The sequence below is a fragment of the Numenius arquata genome, chromosome 25, assembly GCF_964106895.1.
Source record: "Numenius arquata chromosome 25, bNumArq3.hap1.1, whole genome shotgun sequence".
NCBI classification, from domain to species: domain Eukaryota; kingdom Metazoa; phylum Chordata; class Aves; order Charadriiformes; family Scolopacidae; genus Numenius; species Numenius arquata.
In genome coordinates this window covers 5,451,623-5,479,542 of record NC_133600.1, presented here as the reverse complement: position 1 = coordinate 5,479,542, position 27,920 = coordinate 5,451,623, and the positions used below count along the sequence as shown (strand labels likewise).

Here is a 27,920-nt window from a genome sequence, read left to right as displayed (position 1 = left end):
CCCCGGCATCCGTGCCGTTTGATGTTATCCGCCTTTTTTTTTTTTTTTTTGTTTTCCACAGCCCTCCCCTGTCCCACCCTGGCTTAGAGGTGACAGCAACAGCCACACACCCTCCGCTGCCACCACCTCAGCCCAGAAGCCATCAGCTGCCCTAAGGTGGCCCCGGGAAGGGGGGGTCCCAGCTCCGATACAGCCTGGGGGATGTCACAATCTCCCGAGGACGCCTGGCAGCATCGGAGGGGCCCAGGCCACGCTCCCCAGACCCCCCGCTCTGGGAATAGCTGTACCGGCCACCTCTGCCCCCCTCCCGGGCCTGCCGCCCCCACAGGAACATCTGAGGGGCTCAGGACGGGACGTTCCAGTAAATCCAATAGTTTTTAAGCTCTGGGATCTCCCCATCTTTATTCCACGGCCACCAGCTGCCCCAAGATGGGGGGAGCACGACTCCCAGCGCAGCTTCTCAGGCCGCTTGTTTCATGCTCTGGACAGTGAGCTCTGTCCCGGGGCACAAACCAAGCCCAGCCCGGTGGGAAGTCTCATTTCTTAAAAAGAAGGGATTTTAAAACAACGATTCAAGTTTGGTAACTCCTCTCGCCCTCCTCCCCAGCTCTAAATGAGGCTGAAACTCACCTTCGTGCAGAAACCAGGTTCAAAGCTCAGCCAATTTGTGTGGGGGCTACCGAGAGCCCCGTTCCCCTCGACGGGGGGGTGACAAAGGCGATTCAACTCCCTTTGCAGAGCTGTCACCGCGGAGCCCTGGACCAGGGATGATCCCGGCTCCTGAAGCCCAGGCTGAGCTGGGAGCGGGATCCCAGAGGAGCAGCTCCAGGCAGGGGCTGGCCCAGGACGCGTTTGGTGACAGAAGGACGAGGGACGGCTTGGCCCGAGAGGACTTGGTGCGGAGAGAAAGGAGCTGGCGTGACTCGAACCGGGCTGGGGCAGTTTCTCAGCAGGCTGAAGGCAGCGAGTTGCTCTCCACCTTCAGTCCTTTGCTGGCCAGGAAGGCGTCCTGCTTGGGCTCGCGGCCCAGGAACTTCTTCAGCATGTCAGAAGCATCCAGGGAACCTCCGGGATGCAGGATGCAATTCCTGTAATCCATGCCCACCTGCGAGGAGAGACGGGGGCACACGTAGGACACCCGCCCTCCCACTGCCGTCCCCTGCCACCTCCGAGAGCCCGGCGGCGCAGGACGCCCTTCCCTACCTTACAGTTCATGATGCCCTCCTGCTTGAAGCGCGTGTGGAACATATCCATGGAGTACACCTCGCTCCAGAGGTAGCCGTAGTACTGGGCATCGTAGCCCCCAGCCAAGTGGCCAAACGTGGCGGGCATGTTTGTACCTTTGTGGCAAAAGGGAAGGGAAGGGGCGTTAACGGGAAAGGTGGTGGGAAGTGCTCACAGCACAGAACCCCCCCCCTCCAAAGCTGTAAATATGTCAGAGCAGGCGCTGGGTCAGCCTGTTCCCAATCCCAGGGGAAACAGGGAAGAACTTTCCAGTTATTTTTGCATGGTTTCAGCCCCGCTTTTCCTGGAGCCAGCAAAAACCAGCCCCGTTGAGCCAGCCCGAAGCCCCAGCCTTGGAAAGAAGCTGCTGAGCCAAGCTTGCAGGCCAGGCCCGGAGAGCGGGCGCGAGCGGGACCCCCCAGGTACCTGGGGTGGCAGGGACGCCCAGCACCTCCTCACACAGCCGGGCAAACACCTCCACGGGGTCGGCCTTCGTCTGGGTGTGCAGCGCCTGGTCCACCTTGGCCAGGACGATCTGACGCAGATTGAAGAGCCCTGGTTGCCAGAAAGAGGAGGGCAAACTGAGTTCCCGCCTGCGGGCAGGAGCGTCTCCGAGGCCGGGCAGGTTGGGGGGCTCCCATTGCTCTCCCCACACCCAAATTCTGAGCCGCTTCGCTGACCGGACCAGTTCAGTAGCACCCACTCAGGCTGAACCCCATCCCCAGCCTGCAGATAATCCTTACCTTCCTCAGCATCTCCTCACCGTGCCACCACCTTTGCTTGTCATTAAGGGTCCCCTCCCCTTCCCCAGGGATAGGGGACACCACGGCACAGCTCTGCCCCTCCCTGGGGATATCACACAGCCCTCGCTCCCCTCTCCAGCCCCTCTTCCCTCTGCAGGGACCCACCTGTGTTTGCCTGCCGGGATTTAATGAGCTTTTCCAACAGCTCATCGGGGATGGGGCTTCCAGTTTTGTAGTGCCTGGACATGCGCAGCAGCGGCTCCTTCTCCCACACCCAGTTCTCCAGCATCTGAGACGGCGCCTCGACAAAGTCCCGCTCCACGTGTGTCCCACTGAACATGGCAAACTCCGCCTGGGAGACACAGCTAGCTCAGAGCTGGGCTTCGTTTAACCCCACAGGGGAGCACGACAAGGAAACGGTAACAAGTCAACCCTCTGCCAGCCCGGCCAGGCCTCACCTGAGAGCACAGCTGGTGCATGACGTGCCCAAATTCATGGAAGTAGGTTTCCACCTCATCGTGCTGCAGCAGGGAGGGTGCATCCGGTGTGGGCTTGGTGAAATTGGCCACCATGGCAGCCACCGAGATCTGCCGGCTGGAGTCCGGCAAGAGGCAGCCGGGCTGCAGGCCGAAGCAGGCTGCGTGCCCGTATTTCCCCTCCCTAGGCCAAGGAAAAGAGATTGTCACACAGGTCCTCCACCATGGCCAGCCACGAGCCACCGCAGTCCTGCTCGGAGCAGAAGTCACCAGGAGGTGACCCCGTGCTCCTGGGACAGCCCTGCCTGAGGACACACCGCTCCCTCTGCACAGCCACACGTTTGGGAGTGGGACAACCTCTCCCCTTCCCCAAAACACGTGGCATGGCCCCAGCCCTCCTCCCTCGCTGCCCCTTGCCCAAGGTCTCACCGTGGGTACAGGTCCAGGTAGAATTTGCCGATGGTCTCCCCGGAGGAGGTGTCCTTCACCGTGTAGAGCTGGACGTCCTCATGCCAGACCTGAGCCTTCTCTTCCAGGTGGAAGGTGAGCCCCAGCAGCTCCTGGTAAATGGCCAGCAGGCCGGTGGTGACCACCTGCATGGGGAAGTACTCCTTCAGCAGATTCTGGTCCACGCTGTACTTGGTCTCCTCCACCTGGTTCATGTAATAGCGCATGTCCCAGGCATTGATGCGGTTGTCAAACTCCAGGCCGCGCTTCTCGCACTCTTTCTTTTTCAGGTCCAGGATCACAGCCCGTTCCTTCTCCCCGAGAGGTTTCAGCTTCTGGGCCAGCTCGTCTGGGAAAACCAAGGCAAGAAGGGTTAGTGCCCGGGGCCAAGAGCCGCACACCCAGCCCAGCGTGTCCCTGCTGCTCCCCTCCACAGCCACGCGCCGTACCCAGGAAGGTAGCCACTGTCTTGCTGCTTTTAGCCATGTTCATCTCCAGCACAAAGTCCGCGTGCGTGCTGAAGCCCAGCAGACTGGCTTTCTGAGCCCGCAAGTCCACCAGCTCCTTGAGGATCAAGCAATTCTCCTGCGAAGTAGAGTCAGACAAAGAGTGAGGCAGGGTACACAGGCGAGAAAGGAAGCACAAACCTCAGAGGAGACCGTTTCATTGCCTGGACCTGCCCTGGTGTCCCGTCTGGCCCCACTGGCGAGCAGCAAGGCCCACCTACCTCTTTGCACCTGGAGTTGAACATTTCTTCCACCTTCCTCCTCGTCTCGGGCACGTAGCACTTCTTCAGGAGAGGGAAATAGTGCGGGTATTTCAAGGTGACCTTCAGCTTGCCATCCTCCGTCTTCTCCAGGGAGTTGAGGAAGTCCTCAGGGAGCCCCCCTGAGAAAAGAGCAGACAGGAGTGATGGAGGGCCCAGGCCTCTCCAGAAATACTAACCCTGGGACTGAGCACAGGAACAGGCTCCTGCTCCTCGGCCAGAGGAATCCATGCACACCAGCAGAGAAATAAGCCCGAGCGCTCCGCACCTAGTTCCTCCTTGGAGAAGGGCAAGAAGGTGGTGTCTTCGTTGAGATTCTTGTTGAAGTCTATGCAAAGGACGCTCAGCTTTTTCTTAATAGCTTTGATTTTCTTTAAAATACAGAAGAACAGAGAAAAGTCAGTCCAAAGGGGGAAGTCAGACAGCGCCGTTCACCATCCCCAGCCAGCAGCCTGCACTTGGCTCTTATTCAAACGCGACGCAGCAAAATTAATCGCGTGCAGGCGCTGAGCGCTCAGCCTCAAACAGGCTCCCTTTGATCACACCTGGTAGGAAAGCAGCCACCTCAGCAAGGTCCCAGCTGTCTCCTGCCAGCTCCGGAGCTGCAGGTGTTTAAGCAACAACCTCCCCTACCCTTATTTCATTTCACCTTCTCTTCTATTTTTAACCCAGCTTCCAGCTCCTTCCCTGAGCCACTGGCACATGGTGAGAGAGGGAGACCCTGGGCGGTTCAGAGCCCCCCAGCCCCAGGGGGGCACCGTCCCCGACTGCCCCGTTGCATGTGGGGACCGGGTGCTCCTTCCACTCCTGACCTGCACAGCACCATCTGCAATATCTCAGCTTGTCAGGAGACCCCCAACTCCCAGCATCAGCCCCACTTTGTAAATGTCATCTACGTCCAACAGAGAGGAAAAAGAGGGACATGGAGACATCACACATCACCCAACACCACCAAGGTCACACAAATCAGGGGCAAAATTCAGGAGTCTGAACCTCAGTGCTCTGCTCTAACCCTACACCGTCCCGTAGCCCTGCAAAGCCTCCTCTACATGTGCTTACTTTAAGCTCTGAGATCTCACCTCCTGTGTTTCCTCAGGGAGATGGAGACCGTTTCTCTTACCCAGTTTGATCAGCCTCTCTAGATACCTCTTTGCTTCAGGCTTCAGGGAAGCGCTCTCTGCTTTCTCCTGTAAAACAAAACCCATGAGCACAGGGAACCGCTGGATCAGGTGTAGCAGAATGCTGGTTCCTGGGAGGAGTTACGGGTTATATAGGTCACACCAGTGACCCAGAAGCAGATGGAAACACCCCACAAGAGGGCTTTGGTTTGGTGCATTACTTCCTACCAGACCGCCTTAAACACGTCATCTCTATGCCATAATACAGCATTTTGCAGGGCATTACCCAGCCCCTTCCCTGTGTGAGACAGCTGGGTTTACTAATGTCACCTTCCCAAAGGGGTAATTGACGCCCTGAGGGGCCACAGAGCCCCCAGGCCCCAACTCCCCAGTTCTCACTAACAGCTGGACCCTTTTGCCACCATCACTCAGCGATTCGGTTCCAGACCTGGCCCGATATCATTCACTTCTAAGTTTTGGGACAAGAGAAAAGGGTTTGATCTAACTACGGGAGGTTTCGGTGTCCTGCTAGGGGGCATCGCTGGCAGCGCGTCCTCCCAGGCACACACCTGGAGCCAGACAATCCTCTGGTACACGTCCTGCCTCATGCTCATCTCCACGTCAAACTCCGAGAGCTTCTTGTCAGCCTCGGTGCTCGCTGCACGGATGTCCTTGCAGGGAGAGACGTGCTGGGGGAAGTCCAGCATGTTCCGATGGACTGGAAAGACAGAAGAGGGATTACAGGGGAGGCAATGGCTTCATGTCCCAGAACTGCTCGTGAGTGGGAGTGCACACAGAGAGCCTGTGTTAATTGGGAGCCAGTTTGACGACCCCGGAGCCTGACCTGCCTGCCCACACAAAGGAAGAGCAAGGCAAGCTGCGGCCAGCAGACAAACCCAGAGCTATCCTCTCGAGCAGCCTCTGCTCACCCCTTCCTCACCGCCGAGCACGTCTGTCCACCCATTTCCCACTACAATCCATCTCTCTCACAAAACTCACACAAATTTCACGCCTGTGAGATCCCAGGGGCTTTGCCCCGGCTGTAGCCAGCAGCAACCCTTTCAAGAATCAAGGACTTCTACGCTGGCAGACACTGGGGCAGCGTCGCTGCGTGGCTCCTTCCCTTAGAGGACCAGGCTACAACTTTACCACAGGGGCTCCTCAAAAGCCACCACGTCCCAGGTGTGCTCTGTCCTAACGTATTTCCATTTTAGAAACGAAAGAGGGAGAACATTCCCTCCCGCCACCTCTGCAAAACTTCAAATAACACAACTCCAGCGGGAGGAAGAACTCTCCGCCCAGCAGAAGGTGAGCGGGCAGCTGCTCTCTGTCGCCCGGGGAAAGTGCTGACACAAAGTTCTGCTGAAGTTAACATTCCCCCTGCTGAGTAAGGGCTTTTCCTCTTATTTTAGGGAAAAAAGAAAGAGAGCAGAGAGAAGAAAGAAGAGGTCCGCAGGCTGGCTTCTGTTTCAAACAGACCTGACACCTGGGCACAGGGGCGGTGAGGACAGCTAACAGATGCCGCGAGGCACGAGGGGGGCTGCTGGAAATAATTAACCGGAGTTACTACATCAACGCCTGCATCATTTGCCAGCACGATGCCATCATATCGTGTTACTTTACACATAATCCCTAAAACAACAGCAGCGTTTAAACAAGACACACGGAGAGACACTGATCCGCTGCCTTAGGGGAGAAGCTGGAAAAAAAGCTGAAGGTTCCTTAGATCGTTTGAACTATTTCTGCCGAGGCACAGGTTGTACCCACTAATGCACCTCGACGCAGAAAAGCTACTGACAACCTTGAAAACCTGGCTGCTCCCCCCGCAGACCATCCTGCTGCCAAAGCGGCGGCGCCACCAAAGCTCCGTTCTTGTTTGAGACTCGCTCTTCCGTTCCAAATCCACTCTATTCTTTGTACTTGTATCTAGCTGTATAAACATTAACTGGAAAAAAAAAACCACCAACAACCCACCCCACCGTACTGCTGAGGGAGCCAAGGGAAGAAAAAAGGACATGACAGTATAGACCAAAAAAAAACCACAACAAAAACTACCAACAAAATCTTAATAACACCACACTGATTTCCACAAAGCAGTGTTGCCTCTCGGTGTACGCACCCGTATATTCCACTTCCACATCTGCCAGTGCCTTGAGGGTGTTTTCATAGGACACCTCGCCCTGCTCCTGGGAGCCCACCCGGTCGTACACGAGCTTCGTCCTCTCGGTGAGCTCTGCAGCCATGTTTTCTATCTGTTCGGCCGTCAGGTCCCATCTCAGCTGATTTGCCAGCAGCCTGGGGGACTGGCTATCCACCACGTTACCTGGGGAAGTGGGGAGGAAACGCGCCGTGAGATACAGTCCCACACGGGCTGGAAAGAGAATCCAGCTGCATAGCTAAAGCTCGATAAAAGCACTTGAGGGAGAGGCCCAGCAAACAAACCCAGCTGATGGGCAGCCAGGCTCCAGAGAAAGCAGGGTACTGGCAGCGATCAGCAGCCGGATGATTTTCCGGACACTCTTTACCCTTCTCAGCCATGACAAACCCTTCAGGAAACCTGATTCCCTCCCTCTCTCTCCCCGCCATTCCTCTGCCCCAAGGAGAAGGGGGGGTGTCCCCTGCCCGGGGCGGGAGCTGTGGGGCAGAGAGGTGATGGGGGGGGCAGAGAGGTGATGGGGGGAGCAGAGAGGTGATGGGGGGAGCAGAGAGGTGACAGAAGGCAGAGTTGGGGGGTGGGGAGCAGGAGGCCGCGGCCCCACTACACAGCCCTTGGGGGCCGCCCCCGGCGCCACCCTCCTGCCCCCTCCCCCCCCTCGCCCCCTGCCACGCTACCCCCTCGTCCTCATACCCCAGACCGGGTGCTCCCCCCCTCCACGCTGCACCCCGCCGCCCGGTACCTGTGGGGGGGGCCATGCCGGGGGTGGCGGGAGGCCCCGCTCTGCTGACGAGGCCGGGAGGAGACCGCGCCGGCCCCACGCACGGAGCATGTGCCCCAACCATAGAGGCGGGCAGAGAGCGCGCCGGCGGCGAAGGATTCTGGGAACGTGGAGGACCGGGCCGCTCTCCCCTCTCCCTTCGCCCCAGCCGGGCCGAGAGGAGCGGCTCGTCCGCCCGCACACGCGGAGCCCCATCCCTGCCCCCGGCTCTCGGCCTCGGCGGCTGCGGGACGACGACGCGGGACCAGGCCTGGGAGCGGAGCCCCGGCGGGAGCAGCAGCCGGGCCCGCCCGTTCCCATGGCAACGCCCCCTCTCGATGGTAAAAAAATCAGGGCGGAGCGACAGCCGCGCTTCCGGCCTCCAGCCCCACCCCCGAGCCCCGCGCATGCGCCGGGGCACGCTCTCCCCATATAAGGGAGGGGGTGGGCGGTGCTTGGCGGCCGCGCAGGCGCAGTGCGGACGGGGGCCGTGCGCAGGTGCGGCGCATGCGCAGTGGTGAGCCCGCCCCGGCCGAGGCGAGTGTCGGGGCGCCCGGTGAGCGGGGCGGGGCGGCGGTAGCGACCGGGCGGGGAACGGCGTCTGGGGTAGCGCTCCGGGGTAGCGCTCCCCGCCAGGACCAGAGGCGGACGGTTCCTGGCGGGGGGGGGCGGGGGTAGTGGTTGACCCGGGGGTCGCGGCGGGGCCTGGTGATTCCCTCACCCGGGGTCCGGTGTGGGCCGGGCCCGGGGCTGCGGCGGGGTTTTCCCCCCGCCTTCCCCGCGCAGGCCCGTTCCCCTGACGGGAGGGAGAGCGCTGCCGGTGGTGCCGTCTCCTCACGGAACGGTGTGCCGGGGGGGCGGGGTTCCGGGGTCCGCCGCGCCCCTCGGGCCTGTCTCCCGGGGCACCGGGGGGAGCTGCGGGCGGGGGCCCGGGGGAGGAGAGGTGCCTCCCTCCTCTCTGCCCGCCCCGGGGCGGGGGGTGGTCTGTGGGCTCTCTGTCCCCGCTCGTCACCGGGGCGAGGAGCCGGGCACAGACCCTCGCCCAAGGCACCCACCACGGTGCCTGTCTGTGGCTGGGACCGGGAAATCTCTGGTGGCTTTCAGTGGGTTGGGGCCAGCTGAGCTCCCTTGGGCGCTCTTTCACAGAGTCTGCACTTAAAACGATTTACTTATTAAGTCCCCCTGAATGGGTTTTCTGTGCCACAAACCCAGTTAAGTGTTCTGGAGGGGCAGAGCACTCCGGCTCAGCAGAGGTACCATCGAGGAGCTGTGTCCGTCATGCTGACAGGACCCATGTTGGGATCTCTGAGAAGCCCCAGCCTTGGGGTGGGCTTGTGGGGATGGCTTTGCTTTGGGTCCTCGCTCTCCTTCTCCATCGGCATCCTGGCAAGCAGCACAGAGGACTGGCAGCCCTGAACCCCCGCTCTGCTAACTGTGGCAAATTGCTTCAGCTTTTGGTTTTGGTTCAGAATCAAATTACGCTCTGGAAGCAGAAGAGGGTGGTTTAGGGGTGAGATCCTCAGTGCTCGGTTTGTCAGGCAGAGGCCTTTCGGTAGCCTGAGTGCCTGCGACACCTTTCATGTATTTCCCTTGGCAGGAGCCTCGTGGGGCAGAACTGTGCTGTGCAGCTCGAGCTGGAGAGGGCGAATTGAGGCCTGGAGAATTCATGTAAAGGGGATCGTGGTTACAGTAGAGTTTAATGAAGGCTCTGGAGGCCTTGGCGAGTCCTGAACATCTCCCTTATTCTCCACATTCATAGGGAGAGAGCTGCAGGAAAGCTCTTTGACTTCTTGTCCATCAAGCGATACAACTTCTCTCTCTACAGACTTTTTTGAAGTTGTACCAAGCTGCTCGCAGCCTCCCGGAATGGCAGACCAGAAGCGCCTTGCCTACTCCATCATCCAGTTCCTACACGACCAGCTACAGAATGGGGGTCTGTCTCCAGATGCCCAGGAGAGTTTGGAAGGTGGGTGGTTGTACGCGCTTCCCTGTTCACGTGTCTTAAGTCTGTCAGCCCCACGTTTGGGGAAATTTGGATGGTCTTACTCTATTCAGCCTCTCACTTGGCTGGGTTGTTCCTGACATCAAACCTTGCTCGCAATTTGAAATGATTTTGTCTTCCCGGGGAGGTTTTCAGGGCATTAGGGATGCTGATTGCCTGTGTGATTTTCTCTTTTAAAAGCAGATTAGCTTGAGGAAGGGATATACCTGGGATCAAAAGCCTCTCTGACCCTGGGTTTTAAAAGTTTTATCTTAAACGAGGTGGAGGCAGGAGGCTTGTAGTGTAGTGCAAAATGAGAACTTTGTTGCTGTGTGGAAGCGTTTTACGCTTGCGGAGCGCTTTTCCCTGCTCTGATATCAAAGTGCTTTTCCACAGCGACGCCCTGGAGTGTTTGTACAGGGTTTTTCAGAGGGCTTCACTGGTAAGGAAGGCACACAGATCTTAAAAGATCTGCTTAAGGAGCTTATGCTTTAGTCTTTGGCTTGTACGTTTGTCCCACTGAGAAGGGAGCCCAGGCACGTCTGCAGGGTGGTGGGTACATTCCTGGGTGAGGCTGGAAGAGGAGGGCGGGAGGAGGGGTTTATTCCTGGTGCTTTTTGGGCTGTAAAACATGGCATGAGGGTTTTGTAAAACTCTTCTGTCGCTGAAGTTCCCCTCCGTGCTGGGAACAGCTTCCTGACAAGGTGCCTGATGAGGGAGGAGGTGGGGGCAGCCGCAGCCCCCGCAGGTTTGGTGTCCCTGCACCTCTGTGTGGCCACGGCGCTTCACGGAGCAGCCACCTTCTGACAAGTGACCGCTTTCTGAAACATTCAGACTTTCTCTTTGCCACCCACAGCTGTGGGAAGGCTGGCAAAATCCCAGTTTGATTAACTTCTACCCCCAGCACCTGCTCTGGAGTCACCTGAGGGGGTGGGAGTGGTATTGACTCGATTCAGGAGCTTCTTCTCCAGAGCTAAGGCTTGCTCAGCTCTATGATTTTGGCAAAATTTGAGGGTAATGCCCAAATATCAAGTCTGGTGTGTGGAACTGGGTGGTTTATTTTTTCTAGTATGTTCAATAGTAAGGAATTCAGGTGCTGGGGGGGGAAGGGGGGGAGGCTGCGTATTTAGATGGAGTGGGGAATGCTCATGGCCTGACTCTTCTTGCCCAGTGGCCATCCAGTGCCTGGAGACAGCATTTGGGGTCTCGATGGAAGACCAAGGCCTCGCTGTGTCCCAGACTCTTCCTGAAATATTTGAAGCTGCTGCAGGAAAGGTGAGCGAGTGCCCTAAACCGTGTGCTGAGTTTCCATGTAAGCAGCCAGAGCAATGAGCTCTGCTCGGTTCCTGTTGGCGATGCTGCCCACCTCAGGGGTGCGTGGGAGGGAAATGTTTTGGGCTTGACGAGGCAGCGCTTGGGAAGGGGGAGGCGAAGTACATCGTGGTGGGAGTCCTCATTGCAGCCTTCTCCCTTTCCTTCTAAGGAGGCCGAGCACATCCGAACGAATTCAGAGCCCATCACCCCCTCTGAAGATGACATCGCCGAAGCTGAAAGGCTCAAGACTGAAGGTAACCTCCTCTGGAGCTGGTGTGTAAAGAGGTTTGGATGGTAATGGGGAGGGAGGTTTAATCACTTGGTGCCTGGGGAATGCTTGGAATGGGGGGGAGAAAAAGGAAATGGGATCAACACTTCCATTTCTGCTTGTTTCTCTGCTTGTGCTCCAGGAACATGTGTGGGTTGGTGTAATTTATCTGCCACAGAGCCCAGACACGCAGCTGGGACAGTGCTTTCTTCTGTGTCCTGAGAAACCCACGCCGTGTAGAACAGGGCACCTTCCCTTTGAGCTCTCCTCTGCCTGTGGCCTTTTCTCCACCGTGCAAGAGAGAAGGATTAGCACTGATGTAGCTTCCTCTGAGCCAGGCACTGCTCAGGACACGGTGCTGCTTTGGGGGGCCCTCGGGTGTCCCTGAGGCGGGAGGGCAGCTGGGGGTGCGTAGGGCACTTGCAGGATCAGGCTGGAACACGGGTCCACTCCTCACTGCTCAACATGCCCCACTTGCAAACAGCAGAAGTTGCAAGTGGTTGGTTTCTCTTGTTCCATTTTCTTAAGTAGATCACAGATCAGGCCTCTTGCTTTTGTTTGTCCCCGTTTTTTCACTTGTTAATGAGCTTTTTTCCTCCATCTTTTTAGGAAATGAACAAATGAAGGCAGAGAACTTTGAAGCTGCTGTGTCTTTCTATGGAAAAGCAATTGAATTAAATCCATCCAATGCTGTGTATTTCTGCAACAGGTACTGATCATCTTTCTCCACCCTTGTACACCTGTGGTTTTGTTCTTACTACTTGGATCCAAGACTCTTGAAAGGTCAAAATCCTTTTTTTTTTCTTTTTTCTTTTTTTTTTTTTTTTTTTAGGATTCTGTAGACTGCTTGTTCTCTCGCTTGCTCTGTGTGTGTGGTTTTTTTTTTTTTTTTAAGCTCGGTGACACACTTTCCTGTGCCTCCTGCCAGCTCTGTGCCCTGGCATCTCTAGATAGGATGTGGGTGGGGAAACAAACTCTATTAGGCATTTGAGGAGATATAAGGATGCCAAGAAATACCGTCCACTTTCGCGCAATTAACTCCAAGCGGGCTGGGGAGCTCAGGTTTGAGGGGCTGGGTTGATAAGAAGAAGAAAGGGGTGGAAGGAGACAAGTTGAAGGCTTGTTACTGAGAACTGATGTGTGTGCAAAATGGGGTCTGCAAGAGAATTTCCTGTTTTTCAGTTCTAAGCAAAAGTGTTTGAAAGTTGGTGGGAAGACAGTTGTTGAATAAAACAGACTCAGAATGGGGATTTATTTTAGGTCTCTGCTTATCAAGAGTACGTACGTACTGCTGGCTACATGAGTAGCGGGTCTGCACACCTGCTAATGGTGGTGAGGTCTTTCTTGGGGTGAGGAACTCCAGCTGGTGCTTTTAGGGAAGCTTTGCGTTAGCTGCGTGAGGATCAGTCCCGTGAGGTTTTGGGCCCCTCAATAAGAATTGTGAGACTGAGGCTCGAAGGAGCAGGTTATGGCTTCAAAAACAATCTTCCCTCGTATGTGGAGTGTGAGGAAATGGATGGAAGAGTCATTATGAGTAAGAAGTCAAGGCTCAAGGGAAGCTGAGAGACTGAATTAGCAAGTGTGATACCTCTGTGCCTCCCCAGAGCCCGGGCTCCCCTTAGGAAGTCTCCAAGGAGGAGTGAGAGCCTGGATTTCTTTGCAGTGGGCTGGGTGTTTGGAAAGCAGCCTGCTCCCCCCCGACATGGCCTGGGTTTATGTCAACCTCACACTCGACTTCACCTCCTACAGCAGGAGGCTACGGAGAGGGCACAGGGGTGACCTCGATCAGCGAATTCAAGCTGATAAGTGTTTTCTGCACGTCTTTCTCCATTTGCCCTCCAGAGCTGCTGCTTACAGTAAACTAGGAAATTATGCCGGAGCAGTGAGAGACTGTGAAAGAGCTATAGGCATCGATCCAAACTACAGCAAAGCTTATGGCAGAATGGGGTAAGTAAAAGCAGGTTCTTTTTGTGCTAGAATTTTAATCTCAAAATGCCTAATGGCAGTGATGCTTTCGGTGTGTTCTGCCCCATGGAAAAACTCCTAGTGTTTCACCTCTGGGAGTGGGGGAAGACTGAAGGTGCTTCTCTAACTCTTCTCATTTTATTTCCACTTAAATAGCTTGGCCCTCTCCAGTTTAAATAAACACACAGAAGCTGTCGTTTACTACAAAAAAGCCCTGGAGCTGGATCCAGACAATGACACCTACAAATCCAACCTTAAAATAGCCGAACAGAAAATGAAGGAGACTCCAAGTCCTGTAAGTTCTGAAACTGGTGCTTGTTCCGTGTGGGTGAGATGGGGAGAAGGGTTTCTGCTGTCGGCACTACCAGGCGCTCCCTGGCAGAGCTGCGATGCCCTGGGCTGTGTTTAGGATGCAGATCCTAAGGAGGTGGTTAATGAGGGAGGGGAGATGGTTAATGAGCCTGGCTGTGAGCATTTCCACTGAAACCCAGAGAGGGGAACTTCTCTCCCCTGCCTGAGCACAGTCACCTTGGGCTTATTTGAAAGAGCTGGAAAATGAGACTGATTAAAAAGGAGTGTTTTGAAACAGCAATTTTGCCTTAAGCACCTTTCTTAATTAAAATCTCTGCTCCTAAAATCCAGCTTGGTTTTTTTTCTAGTGACCTGTTAGCAGTAACAAAAGGGTGTTTTAGGTGGTGTTTTTTTTTTTCTTATAAGAAACCTGGATGTTTCCTAGACAGAAAGCTGGAGACTGCACTGCTGACACGCTCCATGTTACTTTAGCATTTTGAAGGGGATTTTAATTTTCCAAAGACTTTTCCAGTGCAAAAGTGACCAAGTGGATGTGTTTGATGTGACAGCTGTCCTGGGTTCCAGCTGCACATCGCTGATGGGGCTCAGCTGGGGAGGGGGTGGTCAGAAAGTCACCTAACACAGAATCTGCCCTTTGGCTCCCTCAGGGAGCCCAGTCCCCCGGGGCTGGCTGGGAGCTCCACAAAGGGTCTGGTATTCCCTTTGTCGCGGTTTAAAGGCCAGATTCTGTTAACTCTAGGAGTAAAATATTAAAGTATTGTGCATCAGGAAGCGAGAGGATGTCATCAGCGTGTTGTTTTTCTTTGTTCTTGCAGACCGGAGGCCCGGGAGGATTCGATTTAGCTGGTTTGCTGAACAACCCCGGCTTCATGAGTATGGTAAATGCGGACAGAGATCACAGCCAGGCCGGCTCCACTCTGTGCAGGGTTAAATGTGTCGGTCCATGACGTGGGGAGCTCCCGTGTCTCTTGAGCAGATTTGTTTTCATTTCTTGGGTTCGGTGTTGCTGTGAGGAACCTGTGCTCTTATGTCATTGAGGTCAAACAAAAAGCCGGTGACTTACTCGCAGGCTTCTCCTTGCGACAGGCTGGCTGTTCTGTTCTGCGTTACCAGCCTTGTCTCGCGTGTGCCACTGCGCTTCTCCTCGCTATTTTTGTCCTATTGATCCGTTTCCAAGTATTTCTGCCTTCACTTTGTTTGTAGTTGAATGGCACAACATCTGCACATCTACCCCGTCATTTCTGACTAAATAGGGTGTCGTGTTCTTTTTTTTTTTTCTCCCCTCTTTAAATAGGCATCTAACCTAATGAACAACCCGCAAGTACAACAGCTGTAAGTTTGATCCCGTCTTGTATTTCCTCTTTGAATCGCTCTTTTGAGGCTCTGTGTGTCTTTGGCATTTGCAGTCGCTCTGAACTGGTGGGAGGGTGGGTTGTGCTTGGGCTGGAATTATGGAGAGCGGACTTTAAACTGGCCCAGTTTCCTGAGCGAGTATTATTTTGAGTACCCTGGACTGTGCTGAAGAGAGATTTTAGTATGAAGATCTTCTCCCTTACAGGAGGGAGGCGGGATAGATCATGGCACTGGAATGGGGTTTGGGAAGCTTGGTGTCGCTTTGTCTCTGCTGCACAGTGTTTGTGTGACCTGGAGCCAGGATTTCATGGCTCCGGCTCCGTTAGAACGAGAACGTTTCCATTCTTTGTGCTACAGGGTTGTGAGGATCAATTCACAACGTTTGTGAGACGCTTAGATAATATAAAGTCATAAAACCAATAAGGCACGTACCTCTCCCGGCCGTCCTCTCAGAGCACAGGTAGGCAGGGAGCTAGAGACCTTCGGGAGCTCATCCTTTAATTACCCTCCAAGATAATTTGGCTCCTTCCACGGCTGTTGCCAGCTGAGGTTCTGCACCAGCTGCAGCTGAGGACTCCAGAGGATGGGGGTGTGAGCTCCGGGCTGTTCCTCAGGAGTGGATCCATGTTCAGGCTCTCTAGATCAGCAAATACCTTGTGTGAGGAAGGGCAGTGTTTTAATTAAGTAAACACAACGGGGGGGCTTGCACACAAAAGGGGGAATCTCTGGGAATACTGATGCTATTGTCAGCATTTCTCCATGCTGTGTAGTTTAATGTTACAGTTGCTCTTCTGCAGTTAATGAAGGAGAAGTTGTTGCAGAAGATTCCCTTTGAGATAACTTCCATCATCCGTGGGGGAAGGTGCTCCCCTCACGCTGACACTCCCCTCCCAGCATAAACCAAACGATTTCTGTGTGGTTATTTTATTTTTTTTTTTTTTCCCCTGCTCTGAGCCATGACCCTTTATTCCCGCAGCATGTCCGGGATGATTTCTGGTGGCCACAACACCATGGGAGCTGCCGGCACCAGCCCTTCCACCAACGACCTCGCCAGCCTCATACAGGCGTGAGTAGAGCTGGGTTTTTCCCCTTGCCTTGATCAGTAAGTGGATTTTTTGGGGGTTTTTTCTCACCAGAAATCAAACTTTTAATTTAACAGTTGAGGAAGGCTTAAATATTGGGGTGAATTACTGCCTCTTTTGGCCACGTGAGCTATTTGTTAGAGGGGAGTTTTGTAAGGAATTTCCCAGCACCACAAGGGTGAGAAGGCTAATTGGGCCGTTGCTTTTTTTTCTTCCTTCAGGGGCCAGCAGTTCGCTCAGCAGATGCAGCAGCAGAACCCTGAACTCATAGAGCAGCTACGAAGCCAGATCAGGAGTCGAACTCCAAGTGCCAGTAACGAAGATCAGCAGGAATGAGCACTTCAGGTGAGGCCGTAGCCAGGAGTGGGGCTGTCCAGGGCAGGGGGGGGGAAGCTGAACGGGAATTCAAATATTTGGCTGCAATTATCTGTCTTGTGCCTTAATTTAGCCATTTGGTACGTGTCCCCCTCCGTACAGACCGGGTTCTCCGCATCAGTACTGCTAGTGCTGAGCCCCGAGGAGCGGTGAATAAGAGCTTCCCCTCCCGCATTGAGGGCTGAGAAACGAGTTCCTTTCTCTGGCGTTCACGGTGGTTAAAAAGGGACGCTTTTATTTTTCGTCAAAGATTGAATTTGCCAATGTCTTGTCTCCCTGTCTCTGCAGCGCAGTCCGTGGGAACTATGTTCTTTGCTTTAAAAACTGGAAGCCATGTGCGTGTTGCCATTTCTTGAGTTGGAAGTGTCCAAGAGGGGGGAAAAAAAAAAATAATGGGAAAAAAAAAAACCAAACCAAAATACTTTATATGACCTGCATGTTAAAGACAGATTCACGCTTTCTTTCCCTTAGTCTTCGTCCCTGCTCCTCCCCCTCAGACTTTCCATTAGTCTTTTTTTTTTTTTTTTTTCTTCTGGAAGATCCAGGAAGCTGAACACAAACCAGCATCGACAGTCTTTCTAAAGAAACTGGGGAAAACAAAAATATATATATATTAACTACACTTACATTTCTATGTTGTTTGCTACATGGGAATTTTTTTAAAACCCGTTTTTGAAGAACGGTGCACTCGTCACTACAGGACGTCTTCGCTTTCCTGCCCACGTGCCACTTCAAAGAAGTGTTGGAGTCCTACCTAAGCCCCCCCACTCCTGCCCCCCTTTAATCTTCCCGCCGGTTACAGACGGTGACATCTGAACGCCCTGGAGCTCACGGGACCTTCTCGCCTCCAGGAAAGGGGGGGTTTCTCTTGGTTTTTAGATTCTTGTTCAGGTCTGTAGCGCCGTGGCCAGCGTTGATAACCCCTGGGGGGCTCGGTGGTCGCCTCGCAAAGGTTGGTGTAGATGTGTGGGAGTCGGGACTGGCCGGGTAGAATGTGTGTCCCCCCCCCAGCGATTCCCGGGACGCTCCCTGGGCTTCTTCCCCCCGGTCCTGACAAAAAAAACCCGTGTCTAGTGTTTAGTAATTATGGCTACGTTGTTGGAACGATCCAATCTGTGAAGTAGTGGGGTGGACAGTAAGAAAGATAATGATGTTTTTTTGGTGTTTAAAAGGGGTTTAGTGATTGGTTGGGGGGGTTTTTTTTGGGTGGTTGTGGGTTTTTTTTTTTTTTCCTCCTGCTTTTTTAATCTGTCTTTTATGCATGTAAGTGATCAGCCTGGGTGACTGTGCTGCGGAGGGAGCAGAAGGAATAAAAATGCTGCTTGGATGGTGGGAAATCAAGCGGCTGCCGGTTCCTGGAGCCGTTATCCCTCGGCACAGCGGGTGTGAGATGGGGGGTGGGTGGGAAAGGGAAGCTCCCGTAACCAATTCAAGCCCCCCCCAGTGCCCCCCGTCCTTCCTTGGGTGAGCAGAGAGCTCTGGCCAGTTCCCCTACAAGTCACTAGAGTTTTATATCGACCTCGGAATTGTTTTTAAAGTAGTTATTCGATCACGGTGGGGAGGGCGAAAAGCGTCTGCTCTGAAGGCGGGGGGGGGGAGTGTGAGAGGGGAAAGGCCCCTTCGGGAGCCCCGGTACAGCTGAAGATTGATATCGAGGGGAAAAAAAAAAAATAAAAATAATAATAATGATTTGTAAATGCTCCATAAAGTAATATGTGGTTAATGTAACTTGTGAAGAATAAAATATTTGGACACTTTTCTTTTGTTATCCCTCTTCCCCCCGGGGCTGAAGCAGGATCCCGAGGCTCCACCGTCCTCTCCCTCTTCCAGGGTTTTGTTCTTTACCGCTGAAACGCTGCTCCCGCTCTTCTCTCAGAAAAGGTCTGAAACCTTTTCTTTCCCTCTCCCTTCTCTCCGGCCGCTTGTCGTAACCCAGCAAAGGGCGGCTGCAGGACGGCGGGGGAAGAAAAAGTTCAAGAATTGTCCAAAAGGAAGAAACTGCAGGGAATTTTCTTCCCTTTTCTGTGCAGTTTCCTCTCCTCCTCTGCTTGTTGTTTGGTTTGTTTGGGGTTGGGTTTTTTTTGGTTTTGGGGTTTTCTTTTTGTGTGTTTTTTTGTTTGTTTGTTTTGTGTTTTTTGGGGGGGTTCTTTTGGGTTTTTTGGGTTTTTTTGTTTGTTTGTTTTGTTTTTTGTTGTTTGTTTGGTTGGTTTTTTTTTTTGTTTGGTTGGGTTTTTTTTGTAGCTGTGGATCTATTTTTTCATTTCTTTCGATGCTTTTCTCTTATCCCCTTGTGTTCAGGGCACCCCTCCCTGCGCTTCCTCCCTGGAGGAGGAGGGAGCAGGACCCCGGTTACGGTGACGGGGGGGCTCGGGGTGTTTCCTTCCAGACCCCTCACGTTTCCTACCTCCTCCCCTGAAAGCAAAAATAAAATAAAATGGATTTTTTGGGGGTTCACTTCTCCCCTCCCCGGGCCCTTCTGCAGCTGGTGGTTTGGGGCTATTTTAACCGAATTTACCCGTTTCTTTAACTAAAGCAGCCGGAGACCTGCAGGAGGAGGGGATGGGGGGGCGAGGGGTGCTTTTCCCCGCCTGTGGTTAGCCCTGGCCCCGCCGCCACGCCCTGACACCCCTGCGGGGCCGCCGGTGCCCCGGAACTCAACGCCGCGCTCCGCGTTTCCCGTCGGTGCCGTTCCCGGAGCGCAGGGCGTGGGCGGGCTGACGGGCGGCCCTCTCGGCCAATGAGCAGCCGGGTCTTCCCTCCGCGGCCCAATGGGAGGGCGTCGTGGGCGGGCGTCGTCGCCGGGGTCTGCCTGGACGGGGCGCGAGCGGGGGCCGGCGCGTGAGTGGGCGGGGGGGGGGGGAGTGGGTGAGGGGAGGGGGCCGTTGCCGTGGTAACCGGGGGCGGCGGTTGGGGTGAGGGGGGGCCAGGGGCGGTTTGGTGGGGTAACGGTGGGGTCGGGAGGCGTTACGGGAGCGACGGGGGGGCTGTGGCTGAGGTAACGGGGGTCTGGGGTGACGAGGACCCGGGGTGACAGGGGTTTGGGGGTGACAGGGACCCCCGGCCCCACGGAAGAGCAGAGATCCGTGCTGGGCCCCGTCCCCGCTGTGAGGAGCACCCCGCTCTCCCAGCCACCCGTGTAGTGTGTGTGTGTGTGTGTCCGTCTCTGCACCCTTTTGGGGGGGCTCACGTAGTTTTCGGCCTGCTCTGGTGGCCTGGGAGGCTCCCCCCGCCCTCAGCACCCCCTTTTCCAGGGGGACCGGGACGATGTCAAGAGGCTTCGGGTGTTGGGGGGCGCTGGGGGGGGACAAGTGTGTGCTGGGGGCATCCCGGGTGCGGGTTTTAACAGAAAAACTGAGATTTAAAGGATCTCACCCCCTCCCCCCCACCACTTCTTTCCTTCCCCAGAGGGCTGTCCGCTCTGTGTAATATTTTTAATTGCTTAAATGTTTTATTACGGGCCACTCAGCCCAGCGGAACCTGTCCTGAGTTAATTCTTTCTTACAGAAGTTTTCGGGCCGGTGGAACGGTCAGACGCTGGCGGCACCGGCTCCTGATCGCTGGGCTGTGGGAAGGAGCAGGGGAGGAGAAACACGAGGAAACGAGGAGAAACACAAGGTATTTCTCGTACTCAACGCTTCGTTTTTCACTCAGCAGCTTTTGGCCCCCGGGGTCGGGGGCACTGGAGGGCGGCTGCCGCGGCAGCTTGAGGCTTTACGCTTTGCTGGGGGCTGCTTCTGGGTTAGAAAAAAAAAAAAGAAAAGAAAAGAAAAGAAAGGGAAAACAACAAAAAAAAATCGGTTTGGGGGTTTCTGAATTTCGGAGTGGAAGCCAGGCGTGTTCCAGAGGGGGTGTGAATTCTGAAAAAGGAGGGTTTTTTTCCCTCCTCTCCTCCGGCCCGGGAGCTGTCTGGCTGCCTGACGCGGGAGGTGTGGGTGGTGCCTTCGCACCCAGCAGGTGCCGTCGCAAGCTGTCGTGATCTGTGATCCCAAAGGCGTTGTTGCTAACATCGGGGTGGTTTTTTTTTTGAGAGGGTTCATTTGAGAAGCCTGGCATAACAGCGCACCGTCGGCGTGCGAGGTGAACTCCTTGTCGTTGTGTTGACGCTGAAAGAGCGGCGCGTGCTTTGCAGAGGCAGGGTGACTCGTTAGCTGTGTCAGCACAGCGCTGACGAGCGATGGCAGTCCCGCAGCCGACAGCGTCTCTGGAGAGGGACTGCTCGTCAGCCGCCGTGACAGGCTGCCTGCTGAGGAAGCCTTGTCAACGTACAGCGAGATTTCAGGCTCTGGACTTGTTCAGACCTGATTCCTCTGCTGGGTTCACCCGGGAGTGAGTCAATCAGTGTCATCCAAGCAGGGTTTTCTGCTGATGAATGTCGCTTCCCGCGGATACCCGGCTGAGAACCAAACCTGCCGCAGATGGCCTGACCGCCATGACCTCTCTCTTCACTCCTCCTCGAACTGCAAACTCAGAAAAAGGCTTTAAACTCTCTTACCAAGTAGAGAGTCACGCAGTCTCCCACTTCCCTTTTAATAAAAGCCCCGTTTGTGCAGCCCACTGCGCAGAAATGGTGACAGTGATTAATGCTGTCAGCCCTCAAGGGAGCCTTTAGCCTCAGGAATCTTTTGTATTAAAATTAATTTGCCGCTCCAACAAGCAGGTATCCAATTATTTACCTTGTCCATCGCGGGGGTGGGTGTCAGGGTGGCTGGAAGTGTTCTGTGCGAGTTCGTTACCCCGATGCGCGCTGCAGCGTGTCGTCAGCGCGCGGGGCCGTCTGGCAGCCCTCGCCGGGGTGACCTGCGAGAGAACCTTCTCGAGGTGCCGTCGGTTTGACTTTACAAGTCAGTTCGGTGCAAAGTGGGAAGTGAGATCCTCCGAGGTGCTGGCCGTGCTGCTGCAAGAACGAGTAGAGGGACCTCTTCGTGTTTATATATTTTTTATGAATAGACTTAACTTTATTATTTTGTAAAATGATTTTAGGAAAACAGGTTTTACTGCCACTGCGTGTAACCTGCATGGAAACGGGTTTACGTTTCAAATTACGTCAATTTTTGTGACCTGGGCAGCTCGAACCTTGCATTTTTCTCTTGTATGAAACAACCTCTGCTTCCTCTTTCGTTGCACCCTATGGAGAGCAGAGAACCTGGCAGCCAGTACAATTCTTACAAGGTTTTTAAGTTACTCGTTGCTGAGGTTAAATTTTCTCTTCTCTGCTGTTCCTCTGCCCCGTTGTGTGCGAGGTGCTGCTGCTGTCATCTCCCCCGTTGCCTCTGGGGAGTGAAGGTGATGGCTATACAGAGCCTGGCGTGCACTTTGCGATGCAAAGTGCATTTCTGCACAGTGTAAAGGAAAATCTCTCTTGTTTTACTCCTGTCCACAGGTTCTGAGCCCAGGAGCACCTTTCCCTTGAGGTCTGTGCGGTCCCCTGCTGATGTTCCCGCTCTAACGGTGGCCGGAGGGACCCGCACCAGCTGCCCTCAGCAGGGAGCCCTCGCCAGGAAGAACGATGAAGATCGTGGTCGCCAAAGTCCTGTGTCTGCTGGGCATCTGTGTCCTCATGCTGGCCGGGTCCCTTCTCCCTGTCAAGATAATCGAGGCCGATTACGAGAAAGCTCATCGCTCCAAGAAGGTTCTTGCCCTCTGCAACTCTTTTGGAGGAGGAGTCTTCCTGGCCACCTGCTTCAACGCTTTGCTGCCTGCTGTGAGGGAAAAGGTAACTGCTCACGAGCCTCTTGCTTACGAGCAATTTTAATTAACTTGTGCCACTGAGTATGTCAGGGACCCCTGTGCGTGGGGGACCACCCTCCCCTCTCCTGCCCTGCAGGAACCCAGGCCACCAGAGCTCTGCCCCCGTGGAAATGGAGGTGAAGGGTCTATGTCTTGCAGGGGTGGCCCATGAAGCCACCGCAGAAACGGCTGTGCCTGGTGTTTCAGATCAGGAGGGTGAGCTGTGCCCACCTCCCGTTCAGCTACTGCTGACTGTCCGGGTGGAGTAACTAGAGATTTTTTTGCTGCAGAAAAAGGCTAAGCATCACCTGGGGCATGATGCTCAAACTCCTGCCATTTAGTGTGTGTTTAACACACTTTCAGGCAGCCACTAACTGTCCTCTGGAAGGCAAATAGGTTCCCCGTCTCTCGGGCTGAGGCCTGTGTACAAGGGTGTTAAAGCATCACAGATCAATTTAGTGTCCATTTAGGCTGGTGTGAAGACAATAGGAGTATTTCCCTTTAGAGAGACGAAGGTGATTGATTCGCTGGGGATTGTTTGCTTCCTTCCAGCTCGATGAGGTTCTCAGGCAGGGGAACGTCACCACGGACTACCCAGTGGCCGAGACCATCATGATGGTTGGCTTCTTTGTGACTGTCTTTGTGGAGCAGCTCGTCTTGACCTTCCAGAAGGAGAAACCTTCCTTCATTGACTTAGAGACCTTCAATGCCGGTTCGGATGTCGGGAGCGACTCCGAATACGAGAGTCCCTTCATCGCGTCTTCCCGAGGGCGCACGCTGTACGGTGAACACGGTCACCACTCCCACGGCCTGAATATCCCGGAGCTCTCCCGCTCCGGCCCCTTACGGCTCATCGGGCTGGTGTTTGCCTTGTGTACCCACTCCATCTTCGAGGGGCTGGCCCTGGGCTTGCAGGAGGAGGGCAGCAAACTCATGAGCTTGTTCCTAGGAGTCGCCATTCACGAGACGCTGGTCGCCGTGGCCTTGGGCATCAGCATGGCCAAGTCCTCGTTGGCCCTGAAGGATGCTGTGAAGATGGCTGTGGCCGTGAGCCTCATGATCCCTCTGGGCATTAGCATTGGGATGGGGATTGAGAGCACCCAAAGCACTGCCAGCAGCGTTACTTCCCTGCTCCTGCAAGGCATCGCGGGGGGCACTTTCTTATTCATCACCTTCTTTGAGATCCTCGCGAAAGAGTTGGAAGACAAGAACGACCGTCTCTTGAAGGTTCTCTTCCTGGTGCTGGGCTACACGGCTCTGGCTGGGCTGGTCTTCTTCAAGTGGTGAAGGCGGGAGCGATGGGAAGCGAATCTCACCTCCTCCCCTTGCAAACAGCACCGGAGACGAGCCGCCCCTTCAGCCAAGGGCGACACTGAAGCTCGAGGGCCAGGTGAAACATCTGAAGGACCCGAAGGAGGAGAGTTTCTTCCTGGGTGCTCAGAGGGAGATAAAAACGAGGCGTGTCCCGGTGTAGGTGTCCCAAGGTATTGTCCCTGTCCCTTGGATCTGCGGGTGCAGCAGCTTGGGCGGAGATTAGTCGACGCAAACGTTAAGAATCTGGTTCTAAGGCTGCCTGCAAAGAGCTCATCGAGCGTGTGGCTTCCTGGTAATCTGCGTAGCCAGCCCCCTCCCTCCTTCCCCTCGCCCCCCCTGCACAAACCGCCGCTGGGAACCTGCTGCCTTCGCTCTCGGGCTCTGCCAAGGTGAGAAACAACAACCCAAATGAAGTGGAAAGCAGGTGGGGTGGCGGATTGCACAGCTGCACTAAGCTGCTTTCCCTGGCTTAGTTTTGAGCAAAACCTGGTTGTAAGAGCTGCCAAAAATAACATCCCTTCAGGGGCGGCTGGGGCCTGGTGCCGCAGCTCCCCCGCGCAGAGCTGCCATTTTAACCCCCAGGTGGCTCTGGGAGCTCTTGTTTCTCAGTGATTAAGGGAAGAAATGAGGCCGGGCCGTGGCCTTGTCCCCTGCTTCCTTCTCTGCTTCTCATCCTTACGCTGAGCGTTCCCTAAAGAAAACCTCCAGCGGAGTGTTAATGTCTCCTTTGAAAATCCCCGTGAGAGGGCCGTTCCGCAGTGCCCGCGGAGCCCGGGATTCGGGAGTTTGTAAGAAACGGGCAGCGGCAATTTCCAGCATTAATATTTTAGGGCAAGCGCTTGCGTTTAAAGGGTCTGCGGCGAAATGGGTTTAAGCGGTCGCCATCAGACACGTCTTCAGGGCTGCTGCGGCTGTCGGCGGCTCACGTGGCGCTGCCGCCGTGCGAGCGCTGCGCTCCCGAGGCTTTGCGGGGCCGTTTGCTGGTGTTTTCAAAGGAGAGAAAGAAATCTCTTCCCTGGGGGGGGGGGTTGAGAGGTTGGGGAAGGGCTGATTAAGAGGCGCTTGCAATCTGACTGCGCACCAGCAGCTCTCTCCCTGTCTCCAGAGCGTGGCCCCCGGGGAAGGTCAGGCTGCTGCGCATCCCAGCGGGATCCTTGGGGTTTATCCTCCTGAGCGAGGAGCTCGGATCAGAGGCCGGAGCCGGGAACTTGCCCTCCCCGCTCCCTCCCGTCGCACCGGAGAGCGGCTCCCGCTCCACAGGCTCCTGCAGCCCCGCTCCTCCCCGGCCTCTCGCAGGGGATGCATTTTAATTAGACGTAGCCTTTGCTCCTGCAGCAGCTTCCGCAGGCAGAGCAGAGGTTTTTTGGAGGCGCTGATGGAATTATAACGATGTGGAGCGGGCTTCGCCGTGGCGCAGTCCCTGTCAGCGCCATCCACAGCGGCGAGAAGGATGGGTGAGACTGTGAAGCAGCATCTTGGAGGCAGCGGTTGGCACAGCTGCAGCATATGGAGGCTGATGAGCATCATCTGACAGTTCCTGGTGCTCAGTATTTTAATTGCTGCAACGCACCAAAGTCAATTAATCTTGCTTTGAAAAACCTGGAGTGGAAGGGGGGAGGGAGGGTTATTTTAGGCCTCCGATGACACAAATTAGCAGGGCCTGATGAGAATGTAATTTGCCTCGACGTGGCAAACCTCGGTGTGTTATTTTGCTTCTCACGGGCGGCTGGTGCAGCTCCCATCGGGCAGCGGGGACGGGGGGACAGAGGTGAGGTGTGACGCCGTGGTGGGGGGCACAGTGCTCAGTGTCCCTTCTCGGGCTGTCCTCCTGCCTCTTCATTTCTGCAGCTAACGCTTTTCTTGTAGGGTTTTTTTCCCCCGTATCTGGGCAAATCTGAGCATCTCCCAGAGCACGGGTGAAGGCAGGGCCCCGAGGTCGTGGTGCATCCTCATCTTCCTCCTCCTTCCTCCCGTCTGCCCCCACCTGCAATCCAGGGGCTGATGTACCAAAGCCCAGACAAGCTGTTGATGGGAGGAAATTTCTTAATCAGCCCCCAAAAGATCAGCGGGAGCCGGGATTTGGGTTGGTGTGACAGCGGGGGGACGGGCTGGAGCCTCCGTTTTACACCCTTTCTTCTTCTGGTGGAATCCGGGAGCGGGGCTGGTGGGGGGAGCAGGGAGATGCTGAGCTGTCCCCCCCTCTTCCCACTGCCCTGGGGGGGCTCCCCGGTGCTTGGCGGGGGGGGGGTGGTTCATTCACCGGCGAGTGGCAGATTCCAGCGCTGCTGAGCTGGTTTAGGAGTGGGGAGGGCCGAGCCCCCCCTGCTGCTCCCAATAAAGGCTCTGGCCTTCCCCCCTTTGTGTCACTTGTTTATTTGAAGTCCCCTCTCGCTCCGCCGCCTGCTCGCTCCCCGGCTCACGCGGCGGCCGCACGTGCGTGGGAGATGAACCCCACCGAGGGGACAGAGCTGGGGGGGGCTGCGTGTCAGACCCCCACGGAGCTGTGCCGAGCTCGGAGAGGGGGGGACATGGGGGCAGGACCCCCCCCCCCCCGCTCCTTGTCGCAGCCCGCTTGGCGTGATTCAGCCCTGCGTGTGCTGCCTCCCCGTTGCGTAAGGCTTGGCGGGGAGCTGGGGACTGAATGAAACGGAGGAGGAGCCGCAACGAAAATGATCAAGGAAATTCATTCATTTTCTCTAACGAATAGTATCCGTCCAGCTAATAACGCTGCGGGGGCCTGCGGGGAGGGGGGAGCTGCCCGCGGGGCGGCTTTTCATCGGGAGGGGGCTGCGGCTGCCGGCCCGGCGCCCTGTCCCCCCCAAGGCGGGGAAGGCTGGTGGCCCGGGGAGAGGTGGCTGTGGCCCCCCCCCCTGCTCCCGCTGGCCCCGGCAGCGCTTCTCGGTGGGGTGGGTGTCGAGCGGCATGGGTGCCGCCATGGCCCCGCTCCTCCGCCGGCAGCTATTAATAGCAGCTGCGGATTTTAATTGCTGCCGCTCAGGAGCCAGCGCGAGTCACGCAGCCCGGCCTGGCAGCCCCTCCGCCGGCCACCAGCCCCCGGCCTCGGCAAGGACCTTCCAGCTCCGTGGTCACCTCAAGCTCCAGCTCCCCCCCCCCTCCCCGTCCCCCGCTTTCCTCCGGCTCCCGGGGGGCAGGACCCTCGGAGCAGGAGATGTCCCCTCACCGGGGACAGTCGGCCCTTGAGCCCGTACCACTAAGCTTCTCGGGCCCCAGCCCTGCTCAGCCGGCGCTGGGGTCCCAGTGGCCACCCGCCACCTGGGGTGTCACCCAGCGTGTCCCCTCGCAGGGGGGTTGTGGCCCGGGTGCTGCTGCGAGGAGCAGCTCTGCCCCCAGACAGGTCCCCTCCGGGGTTTTGGGGCTCCTGACCCCGCGGTGCTCGGGAAGGGGACACTGCGTTGGTGACAGAGCCCCCACGGTGCCACCACGGACCCGATCCTGTGCTGGGGTGGCCCGGTGGCAGCGCAGGCAGCTGTGTCCCCAAAGCCCGACCCCGCTGCCCGGGCCACCCCAACCATCACGGGGGCTTACGACACCCTGCCACTGCCCGCACCCTGCCAGCTTGAGGGGTCGGTGTCCGTCTGTCCTGTCTGTGTGTTCCTGTGTCCCCTGTCACCATCTGTGGGTCTCTGTCCCCATCCATGTGTCCCTGGGCTGTGCATCACTGTCTGTGCACCTGTGTCCCTCTTCATGTGTGTCTGTGTCCCCACCCGTGTCCCCACCTGTGCCCGTGTCCATGCGTGGTCCCTGTCCGTGTGTCCACATGCCTGTCTGTCTGTCCCTCTCTGTGCATCCCCATCCCCATGTATCCCTGCCTGTCTGTCCCCATCTCTGTCCATGTGTCCCCATCCCTGTCTGTCTGTGTCCCCATCCCCATCCCTGTCTGTGTGTCCCCATCCCTGTCCATGTGTCCCCATCCCTGTCTGTGTGTCCCTGTCCATGTGTCCCCATCCTGTCTGTCCCTGTCTGTCTGTCCCTGTCCCCATCCCTGAGTGTCCCCATCTCTCTCTCTGTGTCCCAATCCATGTGTCCACATCTATGTGTCCCCATCCCTGTGTGTCCCTGTCCATGTGTCCCCATCCCGTCTGTCCCTGTCCCCATCCCTGTCCACGCGTCCCCATCCCGTCTGTCCCTGTCCGGTTGTCCCCGTCCCCATCCCTGTGTGTCCCCATCCCCGTGTGTCCCCATCCCCGTGTGTCCCCATCCCTGTCTGGGCATCCCCATCCCTGTGTGTCCCCATCCCCGTGTGTCCCTATCCCTGTCCGGTTGTCCCTATCCCATCTGTCCCTGTCCCCATCACTGTCCACGCATCCCCATCCCGTCTGTCCCTGTCCGTGTGTCCCTATCCCTGTCCGGTTGTCCCCATCCCGTCTGTCCCTGTCCACGCATCCTCATCCCGTCTGTCCCTGTCCGTGTGTCCCTATCCCTTTCCGGTTGTCCCTATCCCATCTGTCCCTGTCCCCATCACTGTCCACGCATCCCCATCCCGTCTGTCCCTGTCCGTGTGTCCCTATCCCTGTCCGGT

At 56.1% G+C, this 27,920-nt stretch overlaps 3 protein-coding genes across 5 annotated transcripts; 2 read left to right on the top strand and 1 right to left on the bottom strand.

Annotated features, from left to right (window-relative positions):
• Positions 1–55: 55 nt before the first annotated feature.
• Positions 56–7,905, bottom strand: THOP1 (thimet oligopeptidase 1). The gene is given in 14 exon segments (XM_074163723.1): positions 56–1,105; positions 1,204–1,340; positions 1,651–1,779; positions 2,133–2,319; positions 2,426–2,627; positions 2,873–3,239; positions 3,340–3,475; positions 3,618–3,778; positions 3,925–4,027; positions 4,736–4,843; positions 5,344–5,492; positions 6,894–7,097; positions 7,672–7,827; positions 7,830–7,905. Coding segments are annotated over 14 exon segments (2,274 nt in total). The 3' UTR covers positions 56–946.
• A 291-nt stretch (positions 7,906–8,196) lies between these two features.
• On the top strand, positions 8,197–18,098 carry SGTA (small glutamine rich tetratricopeptide repeat co-chaperone alpha). Of its 3 annotated transcripts, none has more exons than XM_074163720.1 (12): positions 8,197–8,226; positions 9,515–9,655; positions 10,842–10,945; positions 11,154–11,238; positions 11,862–11,961; positions 13,095–13,199; positions 13,374–13,512; positions 14,345–14,407; positions 14,824–14,861; positions 15,859–15,948; positions 16,186–16,309; positions 16,879–18,098. In XM_074163720.1, exons 2-11 carry the CDS (start codon positions 9,556–9,558, stop codon positions 16,298–16,300), a joined length of 939 nt encoding a protein of 312 aa, XP_074019821.1. In that variant the 5' UTR covers positions 8,197–8,226; positions 9,515–9,555; the 3' UTR covers positions 16,301–16,309; positions 16,879–18,098. The 3 variants fall into 3 exon arrangements, with proteins under 3 accessions (XP_074019821.1, XP_074019820.1, XP_074019822.1); XM_074163719.1 differs by having other exon boundaries at positions 8,198–8,245; positions 16,879–18,095; XM_074163721.1 differs by having other exon boundaries at positions 8,215–8,245; positions 9,287–9,655; positions 16,628–18,095.
• A 3,747-nt stretch (positions 18,099–21,845) lies between these two features.
• On the top strand, positions 21,846–23,353 carry SLC39A3 (solute carrier family 39 member 3). The gene is made up of 2 exons (XM_074163835.1): positions 21,846–22,052; positions 22,619–23,353. Exons 1-2 carry the CDS (start codon positions 21,846–21,848, stop codon positions 23,351–23,353), a joined length of 942 nt encoding a protein of 313 aa, XP_074019936.1.
• The last annotated feature ends 4,567 nt before the right edge of the window (positions 23,354–27,920 follow it).